Source organism: Phascolarctos cinereus, unplaced genomic scaffold, assembly GCF_003287225.1.
Source record: "Phascolarctos cinereus isolate Bilbo 61053 unplaced genomic scaffold, phaCin_HiC Scaffold_1;HRSCAF=81, whole genome shotgun sequence".
Classification (NCBI taxonomy): domain Eukaryota; kingdom Metazoa; phylum Chordata; class Mammalia; order Diprotodontia; family Phascolarctidae; genus Phascolarctos; species Phascolarctos cinereus.
In genome coordinates, this window is record NW_027555514.1 from 121,098,799 (window position 1) to 121,110,982 (window position 12,184).

Below are 12,184 nucleotides of genomic sequence, written 5' to 3' on the forward strand. Positions count from 1 at the left end.
GAGTTGCCTATACCGTGAAATCACAGGTCTGTCCCAAAGCCCCTAGGACTTACCTCTTATGATTGTTATAAGAATGAAATGATATATTTTATATGAAATGCTTAGGGAAAAAAATTTTAATGCTATAAAATGTCAGCTATTATTACACTTGCTATCATTTCAACCAATTTTAATAGAGAGGAAAATGATCATAAGTTTAATCTTTCTTAAGTGATTGCTTTAGAGACTGGATATACCCTCTTCTTAAACTCATTTATAGTAGTACTGAAAGTTCAGATAACAGGCTAACACTAGCAGACACTGTACTATTCTTGATCCAGAGGAAAGAGAAACCCCAGCATGGTTGTCAGATGTCTTAATTTCTCTGCAGTCACTTCCTCTATATCCCTGATAACAGTGACAAGAAAATTTCTCTGCCATCACTTTCAAGTCTAAATCAGATGGTTGTCCTTTCACAACAAATTCTCCATTGTCAGAGGTTTCAATATGGCAGCTTTCAGGGTTCAGGTGGAGGTAATCTGCTGCTTTCCAGATTTTTCTTACACATCTCCCATTATTCCTACACAGGTATCTGCTGCATACTTCTGCTGCTTTCGTCACATTAATGATGTAGCTCCCTAGATCAGACATAACAAACTGTTTCACCTTTGTACAGTTGCCCTAGAAGTAAAGAACACAGAAGGGTTCCATTATTCCTACAAATAATAGCATGGTTACCGCTTCTAGCCCAACACTGAAAGTCTTTAGATTGGATTGAAACCAGCACTCTTGATTTTAATTAGTGGACCCTTGTCCTCCACAAATATAATCACCCCTACTGCACACATGTGATCTATGGCACAAAGGTCTCAAGGTTGAACAGGAGGCCCACAAAATAGGAAGGCATCTAGGGTGACCAATGAATGGCCAGCCATGACTCTAGCACCTGACTCTGGAAGAATTCTATCAGCCCCTGTGTTCAGACTTACCTGACCTATTCAAAGCACCTTCAGTTCCCTTCATTTAACTTAGTATAAAAATGCACAGCCCTTAGAATCTGTGGGCCATCTCCTGGTTCAGCTATTATCATCTGGATGACAACGACTGCCATATTTCCCAGCAACTAGCATAGTGCCGGGCACCTCACAGATGCTTAATAAAAGCTGATTGATTAATTAGTTGATATAGCACTTTAAAGTTTACGTACACATTCTCTGACTTTCTGGGAACAGTTATAAGGTCCAGCCTGATTTCTTCAAGACAGACAAAGATGAGACCCCAGGGATGGTAGTAAGGCAGAGAGATACCTGCCTTGTCGCCTTCTTGTATGAGTGAGCTTATGTACAGGGTGTTTATATTAATAAATCCTATTAGTAGGTTAGACCAACTTAGTGAGAGGCTTTCTCTGTGTGCTTTGAAATTGTCATGGCTGATTAATACTTCATATGAGAATGGAATTGTTTCTAAAGGTGACATCAGGTATATCATTTTAGTCACAACTCAAAAAAGGTACTGCTTACTACTTCCCCTAAGAGCATATCTTTGACTAATATTTGCCATTTTCTTTGATGCAGCTTCTTTCCCCCACCTTGGACAATACCTAACTTTTCCCTGTCCCCAGGACAAGAATGATTGAGTCTCTCCATCTTTCTTTTCCTGCTCCCAGTCATATGGGGAAAAGGGCTGCATAATTTGAAATTATATCACAGCCGAGCTCATCTCCCCACCCAAGACTACTCTTCAGACATTTGGACATTCTCGTCAGACTTATTGCCACACACAATCTGGAGCCTTTCTGAGGGTCTAGGTAAGTGCTCAAACTGAATCCTCCCTAGGTTATACTCTGCTAGATTTAACGTATATCCAAACACACATCACAGAGATGACCACAGAACACCTAGAGTGACCAGGCTTCTTTTTGACATGAAGTTACAAAGGGGCCACGAGTTCTGTCTACCTGACTTACTAATAATGATCTTCTGCAGACCCATAAGAGCTGAAATCAAGCATGGTCATAGAAGACCTGAAAATCATCTTGCCTGAGCTTTCTGGTGCCACACCTGATTTTATCCTTTCCCTGACTTTTCCTGTCTCACTTTAGAGATGTCATTCCAGGCCCTGGTGGGAGGTGAGGTCAGTAGGAGGCCCTAGCTTTGGAGAAGTTTTATGTGGAAGTGAGCAAAGGGGGTATGCCCTGCCTAAGTACCCTTCCTATGATGCTCCTCCCTCTTTAGCACCCCATTTGGGTATCTCCAGCTAAGCTACATGGTCATCTCTTAAAGGCACCAAACGAAACAACTTCTTGCTATTAGCATTGATCAGCTCATCTAATTCTGAGAATCTCCTTCAGCCCAGGAGTAGACTTCCAAAAATAAAAAATAAAAATAAAAACTCTGCAGCAGAGTATACACTTGATCTCAGGGGAAAGCATGCTATGATATGATCCTCCTTCTGGCTCTTTTATATGGGCAGAGGGAGATTTTAGCAGCATGCTAGCAGGAATAGTTTCATGCAACAGTTTAATTGAAAGTCCAGGAAAAAAGCCAAATTTTTTTCCCATCAAAAGCCATGGTAACATCATTTGAGCATAGCTTCTTGGAGGTTTGGAAGAAATACACAAGTCATTTTTTAAATTGCTATTTTTGAATGATTTTTTTTCCAGAAACAATGCATGCTAAATACAGAAAGAAAGTGACATCTTCTCCCCTGAATCTTCAAAAGCCAGTACCACTCACTCTATCTACATTACTGTACTATGGGGACCATGGGAACTTGAAAGTGGGCCACTTAGAAGACGGAGGGTATTTCCTTTTATAAAATATGCCACTAAGGTACTAACTTACCTCAGATGAAGTTAAATTCATGTCTCCCCAAATAACGATGCCTGCAGCTCCCAAGGCAGCACTTTCTCCTATGGTACTAATTAAGTCTTGCTATAACGAAAAGAGAAATCATTGTCAATCTTACTACAAGACATCCCACCAAAATTTTTAGAAAATAAAATAAAATAAAACAGAAGATGTCTTCAAAATGGTAGGGATAAACCTGAATTACATACTTTTAAAAAAGTGTATTTCTACCTTTCTAGAGCAAAATAAATTTTGAATGACTAAATAAACTTTATGAAATGTGAGAGGCTATATAATCTTGTGAACAGAGAAAACAGGTTTTTTTTCTTTTAAAGATTTCAACTAAAACAAAAATGTAAGTTTTTCTTTTTTTTAAGCAATTGGGGTTAAGTGACTTGCCCAGGGTCACACAGCTAGTAAGTGTTAAGTGTTTGGTCTGAGGCTGGATTTGAACTCAGATCCTCCTGACTTCAGGGCTGGCGCTCTATCCACTGTACCACCTAGCTGCCCCAATAATATAAGTATTTTTAATACCATCAACTAGTAAACTAGTAAGTAAATACAAATAGATCATTTCATTGAACTCAATAGAGTGGTTTGTGCTGTGCTGTTGCCCAGAACACCCTGCTGCTACCCCCCCAAATAAGTTTATAGTTCATGAAACAGAATCCAGATGTTCCTTGTCTTTTTCCAAGTGCCACAGTGACTCCTTTCATTCCCATTTCCCCATTTCATTTTTTGAAATTCCATTTGGTAATTCACTCACTTTCTGCAATCATTTTGACTGGTATGAGTCATCCACAATCCAAGTTCAAGTCAAAGGATCACTCTATTAAAAATAGCCAGACTCAAATTTGTTCAAGCCTCCTGAGCTCCCTTTTAGAACTCCAGAAACCGTTTGTGTTCAATTTCAAAGAAAATGCTTCATTCTTAACTCAACACCTTCACGCTAAGTAATTATTCTTATCCACAGAGGTGAATATAAAAGATAAATGAAAAGAAACCTCAGAAAAGGACATTTGTGCTTCAAAAATCTCAAGAGGAAAGATGGCAGGTTAGAGGCAACAGCCCAGTTGAACTCTCTTAACATTTCCCTCCAAACAGCTTTAAAATAATGCCTCAGATTCAATTTTGGAACAGCAGAGCCAACAAAAGGTCAAGGTGAGACATTTTTCCAGCCTAAGAAAACTTAGGAGTTGAAAGAAGAGTTTGTGACACCAGAGTGGAGGCTTGTCCAGGATACATGCAGATGATGGCAGGAGCAGCAGCAGCAGCAGCAGCAGTTTTGGGAGCTCTAAGCCCAGAGACAGTAAGAGAGTCAGACAACTGGTCAGAAAAAGACTACAGGGAACACTTTGCTGGCACTGGGTATACCTGGCCCTGATTGACAACTCTATTACCCATATGCGGCTCTGGGTCCGTTTCAAGGCAGAGAGCAAGGAACACCAGCACTTGCAGCTGCAGCACAGCAGGAGTCCTTCCCAGATAAAGACTAGAGCGTAGACTGGGAGACCAGTGACCACACTACTCCCCAGATCACACCACCCTGGAAGCACCAAAAACTTGCAGACCCTCAGAACTACCTTTGAAACCAGGAGCACGAAAAAGCCTGAAGCTTGCGACAGTGCCTCCTCACCCCAGCTGAGCAGAGCCCAATTTCAACATAAAGTTCAAGTCAAGAAGTAGGATTTAAAATTTAGCAAACAACATAAAAAGAACTTGAGCGTGAAAAGCTACTATGGTGGCAGGGCGGACCAAAATACAAACTTAGAAAAAGACAATAACGTGAAAACAACTACAAGCAAAGCCTCAAAGAAAAATACTAGGCCAACAAGAATTCCTGGAAAAGTTAAAGAAAGATATAAGAACGGTAGAGAAAAAATTGAAAAAAAGAAGTGAGAATGAGGCAGGAAAATTATGAAAAAGAGATTTAATAGCTTGGTAAAAGAGGCACAAGAAATGCTGAAGAAAAGACCCCCTTAAAAAGCAGAATTGGCCAAATGGAAAAAAGAGGTACAAAAGCTCACTGAAGAAAATAATTCCTTAAAAATTAGAATTAGGCAAGTGGAAGCTAATGAATCCATGAGACATCTAGAGACAATAAAACAAAGTCAAAAGAATGGAAAAATAGAAGAAAATGTAAAATATGTCATTGGAAAAACCAGTGACCTGGAAAATAGATAGAGGAGAGATAATTTAAGGATTATTGGACTACCTGAAAGTCATGATCCAAAAAAGAGCCTAGACATAATATTTTAAGAAATTATAAAGGAAGTGGATTCAAGATGGTGGAGAAAAGGCAAGGACTTATCTGAGCTCTTCCCAAAACCCCTCTAAACAACTTTAAATAATGCCACAAAACAAATTCTGCAGTTGCAGAACCCACCAAAGGATAGGGCGAAACCATTTTCCTGCCTAAGACAACACAGAAGGTCGGCAGGAGAGGTCCACTGTATCTGGGTGAAAGTAGAATGTAGGCCATGCCCAGCAAACCAGCAACAGGCCTTGGGGACAACTGAATCAGTGGCAGTAGTTTCCAGGCCTCTCAGACTACAGATGGTAAAGGGACCACACAACAGTCAGAAGGAGATTACACAGGTGCTTTGCTGGCACCAGGATCAAGACTCTTACATTGCCCATATTTGGATGCGGATTTCAGTCCTGAGTTTCAGTCCCAGGGCAAGGAGGAACAGTAGCATACCATAGCTTGTAGCCACAGGGAATCTGGGACCGTGGTCAGGGTTCCAGGGCAGAAAAGAGCGTTGTGGTCACTCACAGACCAGAACACAAGCCAACAGAGCTGTAAACACACTTCTCTCTAGATCATACTGCCTTAGAAAAATTGAAAACTTACAGGTCTTCAGAATTATTTCAGAAAACAGTCATACGCACGCACACACAAAAAGTGAAGATTGAGACAGTGCCCCCTCCACTCTGGAAGCAGAACCCCATTTTAGTATAGAGTTAAAAATCAAGAAATATGTTGGAAAAAATGAGCAAACAGCAGAAAAAGATTCTGACTATAGAAAGTTACTATGGTGACAGGAAAGATCAAAATACAAAATTAGAAGACAACAAAGTCAAAACTGCCACGTCCAAAGCCTCAAGGAAAAACATGTATTGTTTACAGGCCATGGAAGAGCTCAAAAAGGACTTTAAAAATCAAGTAAGAGAGGTAGAGGAAAATTGGGAAGAGAAATTAGTGATACAATCATGAAAATAGCATCAATGGCTTAGTAAAGGAAGCCAACTTTCTAAGACTATAAGTTGCAGAGAATTCTCCCACCTGCATTGCTAGAGGGAGTTTCCTTATCCAAGAAATCACAGGTTCTCTATATAGGAGTCATTTTTGATAGATTCATATATGTGCTATTAAGTTAATAATTTACTTAATAGTCTGTATGCTTGGTAGCATGTTCATAATTAATTTTATTTTCTCTAATAAGCCATGCAGATGACAATTCCCATCAAATATCTCTCAAGCTGTGCAATTATTTCAGGAGTTCAGGTGCTTAATGAACAGGGCCTAAAAATCCAGAATCTTGGATTCCCGACAGATTTGGGAGTATGAATGGTTCAATAGCTGGTAAAAGTTAGAATTCCTCCTCTCCTAACAGGCTGGTTAACCATGCCACAAGACCAAAAAATTCTACCTTTGAACAACAGCATTCCTTGAGTTAAAGGTGTCAATGATCTTATTAAAATGAAATACCTGGCTAAGGGTAATCAACAACTCAATCAATCAACAAGCATTTATAAAGGGCTTGCACTGTGCTTGGAAAGACCAAAAATGAGAGTCCTGGTCCTCGTAGAGTTAACATTCTATTCTGTAAGAGATTCTATCTTATAAAACAACATATACATACATGACACATTGTATGCAAAATAAATACAATGTGCATATATTTTGTATACATTGTATACAAAATAAATACAATATTTAGGAAGAAGTACTAGTAGCCTTAGGGCTGACATTATGGGATCAAGAATCAAAAATATAAATTATCAGTCATTTACATCTTAGTAAGAATGTGTTTTATGTGCTTTCTTTGTCTGGTTTTTGATAGAGGATGGTGAAAGGGAGGAGAAAGATGGTTACAGAACTTGGGGAGGAGGGTACCCAAGTCATACTTCCTATGTTTCAACCTGGCTATCATAACCTCTCTCCTAAGCAATGATTTGAAGCCTTTCAGTGTTTGGACCAAGTGAAAAGGAAAACTAATTGTATACCATTTTCTAGCAATCTTTTTTTAAAAATTAATTTATTTTGAATTATCAAGTCACTTCCATAAGCTTTTGAGTTTCAAATTTTTCTTCCCCTCCCTCCACATCTCCCTCCCCAAGACAGTGTGCAGTCTGATATAGGCTATACATATATATTCCTATTAAACATATTTTCATATTAGTAATGTTGTAGGTAAGAATTAGAACCAATAGGAGGAACTACATGTTCTAGCAATCTTGAGTTAATCCACTGAAATGAACACTTTGTACCTTTAGAGTTTATTACTAACTCTAAGGAGATAAATTTATTATCACTTGGGGAAAGGCTCTTCTTAAGCTACAAATAGAATAGGAAATCTAGCTTTGTATAGTTAGAGATGTAAGCCATGGATAACACTGGTTTTTTTTTCTTTTGAGCTTGTAGGGAATAGAGTTGACAACTTGCAGTGATTTCAAATACTGTTACACCTTTCTTTTATTGGTTTCAACTGTATTCTCTGTCAATGTGCAATGAATTCCTTGTTTTTCCTGGTAATTTTTTGGTCTAAATATTGGCATTCAAAAGAAGCATTCGTTCATTAGTCATTTAACCAACACTGTCAAATACCGAACATTTACCTTCCCTTTGAGAAACAATGGTACTAAATAGGCATGGCCTTTCTTGCCATACGTGAGTTAATCTTAGGTCACAGATTAAGACCTGTAAGGGACCCTCAAGGTGGTCTAGTCCAACTCTCTCACGTTATAAAGGAGGAAACTGAGGTTGTTTTTTGAACATCAACATTTAAACCAATAAATTCCCAGGAAAACATAGGAATTCATTGCAGATTATAGAAGATTCAGTTGAAGCCAGTGAAAGAAATATGTAAGTGACTTTTTCCAGGTCACAAGGTAGTAAGTGAAGGAACTAGGATTTGAACCCAAGCCCTATGACTCCAAATCCAGGGTTCTTGACATGTATACTACTTAGGAGAGGCTGCTTATGTGACATGCACGTGGTAACTTCCACATTGTATACTTGGCCTGGTAGACACTGAGCTTCAGACTCAAAAAAATACACTCTGGGAACAGTCTTTGTTCTTTGCACTTTAATGTATTACAGATAGCTAAGCCCCATAACAAGAGGGAATGGGGAATGATCAATTTAATGTGCCTGATGTTCCTTGCTGCCTACTAAACCCTTCAATGGCCACCACATCTTAAAGGGGAAGAGCTGGATAAACTTGGTGGCCCACACTCACAGAATATTAACCTATTGTTACTCAGAACTGAGGCTTCCATATCATATGCTTTCTCCAGATGTTTCCATTGTGGGGGATGTGAAGAGGGGGAATCTGGTTGAAAGATTGTTTAGGGGCCAACTACAAGTTTTTTAGATATTTTCTTTGAGAAATTGTGTGTGTGCGTGTGTGTGTGTGTGTGTGTGTGTGTGTTGATAAGCACACAGAGACAGAGACAGAGAGACAGTGAAAAGATATAGAATTGGAGAGACAGAGACAAATACAGAAAGACAGAGACAGAGATACAGAGAGAGATTAATTGGTGAGTGAATTTTAGGCTCGTAAAACTCTCTAAAAGTCTTCTCCATACTGAATTCCAGAAGTGATGTTTCTATTGCTAGTAGTGTATCCAACTAACTTTTAGTTATGGCCACAGGTGCAAGGACAGCATGAACAACTGAACCAAAGCTTCATTTTAGAAAAGAGTTACCATGTCCTCCTTCATCTTTTCCCAAAAGTTGAATACTGACTAGTTTAAGACACATCTTCTGCTGTATCCACCACAGTATTTGAGATGATAGATATATTCTGAGAGACCCCAGCAAGAGAGAGAGAGACGATTTAGCGTCCATATTCAGAAAAAGGAGTAAACTATCCCAGAGTATTCTTTATTACAGGCCTGCACAACATACGGCTCACAGGCAACTTGTAGCTCACCAAAGGTTTTTGAGCAGCCCGTGAAAAATGGCGGGTTGCCACTATGCACTATCCTATTTGTCACGTGACCCGCAGCAACCTACAATCATCAGTATGTCTCTAGTCTAACCTATCCAAGGCCCAAAGAAGTTTACAAGTTGTACAGGTCTGCTTTATTACTTTCTAATCTAGCTTTCATTTATTTATTTTAAAGTGGTAATCAGTCTACACATATCTATTAAGCCTCTTCTATGTACCAGACACTGTGCCAGGCACTGGGGATACTGAAGAAAATAAAATAAAATAAAATAAAAACCTTAGTCCTTGCTCTCCAATAGGTAAGTGTCATAGTAGAATGTTATTCGTAGAGTCAAGAAAGCTTGAGTTCAAATCTTGCCTTAAATACTGTTAGCTGTATAACCCTGGGGAAGTCATTTAAACACTTTCAGCCTTGGTTTCCTCATCTGTAAAATGAGGGTACTGAGAGCACCTACCTCAAAGGATTGTTATCAAAATCAAATGAGATAATAAATGGAAAGTGCTTTGCAGATCTTAAAGTACTACATAAATGCAATCTCTTGCTAGTACCCAAGGAGCTTATATTCTCCTTATACACTACCTTCCTTTTCTAACAACCCCTAAATACACAGAATGGGTAAGGAAGCTTCCTCTCTCCCATCCATTCTCTGAGTGGCTGCCAAAATAATGTTCCCAAAGTGCAAATCTGACCTTGTCTTTCCCTCAAGAAGTTTGAGTGGCTCCCTATTGCTTCTAAAATAAAATTCAAACTTCATTGTCATGTAAGGGCTTCACCATCTGTTTCCTTTCCAGGGTCATTTCAAATCATTCTCCAGCATGTACTCTACATTCCAATCAAACTAGCCCACTTACTTGCTACTCCCAATATAGGACATTCCACATCCTACTCTGTCTTTGCATGGCTGTCTCCAATGCCTGGAATTCTCCCTCACTTCTGCTTCTTGGAAATCCAGCTTCATTCAAGCCCCAGCTCAAGTTATCACTGTCTAGAGGAAGCCATCCCTAATTTTCCCATTTGTCAATGCTCTCTTCAACCCAAAATTATTTTATATGTACTTCCTATGTGCTTTGAATTTACCTATCTCTGTACATTTTTGTCACTCTTTAACTGTTTCACTTTCGTGTTTTTGCATCCTTAACACCTAGCACATATTCATGAATTTAATAAATACATTGGATCGAATTGAGAATCGATATTTTGTTGACAGAATAATCCCAATGCCTTTTCGGACCATTTCATATCTTTCCACTATTTACTTTCTGGTGGCATAGGTTGTGATCAATGAAATAGTCCAAAAATGAAGTCACAGAAAAGAAGGGATAAAATCTTCAGATGATCCTCAAACTGAAAAAAATCAACCAAGAATGAACTCTATCTCCCCATTTCATTTAGTGTGACTCAGGGATTTTCAAAGGCAATACTTACCCACTAGAAGTTAAATGGAAAGAGGAGAGGAATCTTCTCTTTAAACAAGGAAATCAATCCAAATCATAGAATTTAGAAATCATCTAATCTCAAAGTCCTCATCTGACAAATTCTTACCTTGGAAAGAAAACATAATGGCTCATCTCTGTATCCTAACCTTGTATAGACAAACACAGGCAGAGCATAATCATGAGATGTCATAGTAGAAATCCTCATTGATTCATTTACCCTAAACTGAGAGAAGCGTAAGATGTTTTCACTGTTTCCATGTGATTTCTTGACTCCAACAGAAGGATATAAAGCCGCACTACTGTTCCAAAGCCAGGAAAGCTCATTGTTCCTCAAAACTTCATCCTCTGGGCATGAGCCAGTATAATTTTGGTCATAAATGTTGTAATTGTGACAATCAGGATATAAATAATAACCCCAAAGGCCCCTGGGGCGGTTCCTAAGTCCCAGCTGGATGGTTTCCTTCATGAAAGCCTTTGCACTTTCTTCAAAAGAGATTTTAGCTAAATTTTCAATATCACCGGCTGACATATTTGTTTTTACTTCAGAAATTAGCTTTCTTGACTTCTGCCTATACACATCTTTTGTGTTCCAGTTCCGTGCCCATTGAGGCCTCCAGTATTCCCAGTCTATAACAGCAAGTCCACTGAAATCCTCAGCTGGAATATAATAATTGATGTCTTGGCCAGCTTTTTCCAGATGGGTTTGCAAACTAATGTTCTGGGGAAGTCCCCCATTAATAGGAACTCCTTGTGATGTATACCAGGGATAATATCCCAATCTATTGACATAAAATATGGTAACATTTTGCCCTCTTGCCTTGGCCAATGGGCTGCCAATGACGTGAAACATTTTTAAATTTAGTATTATATTATACTTTGTTGAGCACTGATCTGTTGGGGCATTCCAAGCAGCTATAAAAGGTTTCCTTTGATAGATTGGAAGTCGGGCAGGTTTTAAAGAGGCAATAGGTTTCAAAATAAATGACACAAGTAGCCATGATGTGAGATGTAATGGTTGCACAACATGAAGTATTAATCTTCTCTCAAATAATGTTTTCATGATAAGAGAAAGTGTAATCTTCCAGTTTAACGCAACCTGAAAGATATAAATTGACATGACTTCATAGAGGCAAAATTTTTAAGAAGACATGCGAAAAGAACAAGTGGTTACATGATAATAGGGTCTGTTTATGAAGTACCTTATATTCAAAGTCTACAAAAAGCCTTCAGCAGAAATATAAATGTAGTCTATGACGTAAGGGAAAATGTCCAAATCTAGTGATCTAGGCTCTGGTATTTTAGCAAACATTTATGTCTGGAGGAGGGCAACCTGGATAGTGAAGTACCTTGATATCCTAACATAAAAGAATCAGTAGAAGGAGGAAGAGATGTTTAATAATGAGAAGAAAAGATATTTAGGACAAGGAACATTGTGCTATATTCTATATATTTGAAGGGCTGTGGTGTGGAAGAAGAATTGTATTTATTCTGCTTTTCTCCAGAGGAAATCTTCATTAACTTCACTAATTAATGTTCATTAACTACTAGATCTGTGCCAAAGTGAAACAGGCTATCTTGGGAAGTAGTGGACTTTCTATCATCAGATATCTTCCAGGGAAGGCTGCATGTTGGAGATGACTAGGAAAGCTACAGGTTGAATTAGATGGTTTATGAGGTCCCTTCCATTTCTGATTTTATGTGTTATTAGTAAACAGCTGTCATTAACTGCCTTTTATCCTC

The 12,184-nt window shown here is 38.7% G+C and overlaps 1 protein-coding gene across 1 annotated transcript; it reads right to left on the reverse strand.

Annotated features, from left to right (window-relative positions):
* Positions 1-218: 218 nt before the first annotated feature.
* Positions 219-11,534, reverse strand: HYAL4 (hyaluronidase 4). Its single transcript, XM_020966372.2, has 3 exons — positions 10,551-11,534; positions 2,823-2,912; positions 219-660 (listed from the first exon to the last, which is right to left on the reverse strand). Exons 1-3 carry the CDS (start codon positions 11,502-11,504, stop codon positions 250-252), a joined length of 1,455 nt encoding a protein of 484 aa, XP_020822031.1. The 5' UTR covers positions 11,505-11,534; the 3' UTR covers positions 219-249.
* Positions 11,535-12,184: the final 650 nt, after the last annotated feature.

Coding starts and splice junctions, on each gene's coding strand:
- HYAL4 (XM_020966372.2), bottom strand. CDS start 11,504: ATGAAAACATTATTTGAGAGAAGATTAATACTTCATGTTGTGCAACCA. Junction 2,913..10,550: donor CATTATGTTTTCTTTCCAAG/GTAAGAATTTGT, acceptor TTTTCGTTATAG/CAAGACTTAATTAGTACCAT. Junction 661..2,822: donor TGAATTTAACTTCATCTGAG/GTAAGTTAGTAC, acceptor CTTTACTTCTAG/GGCAACTGTACAAAGGTGAA.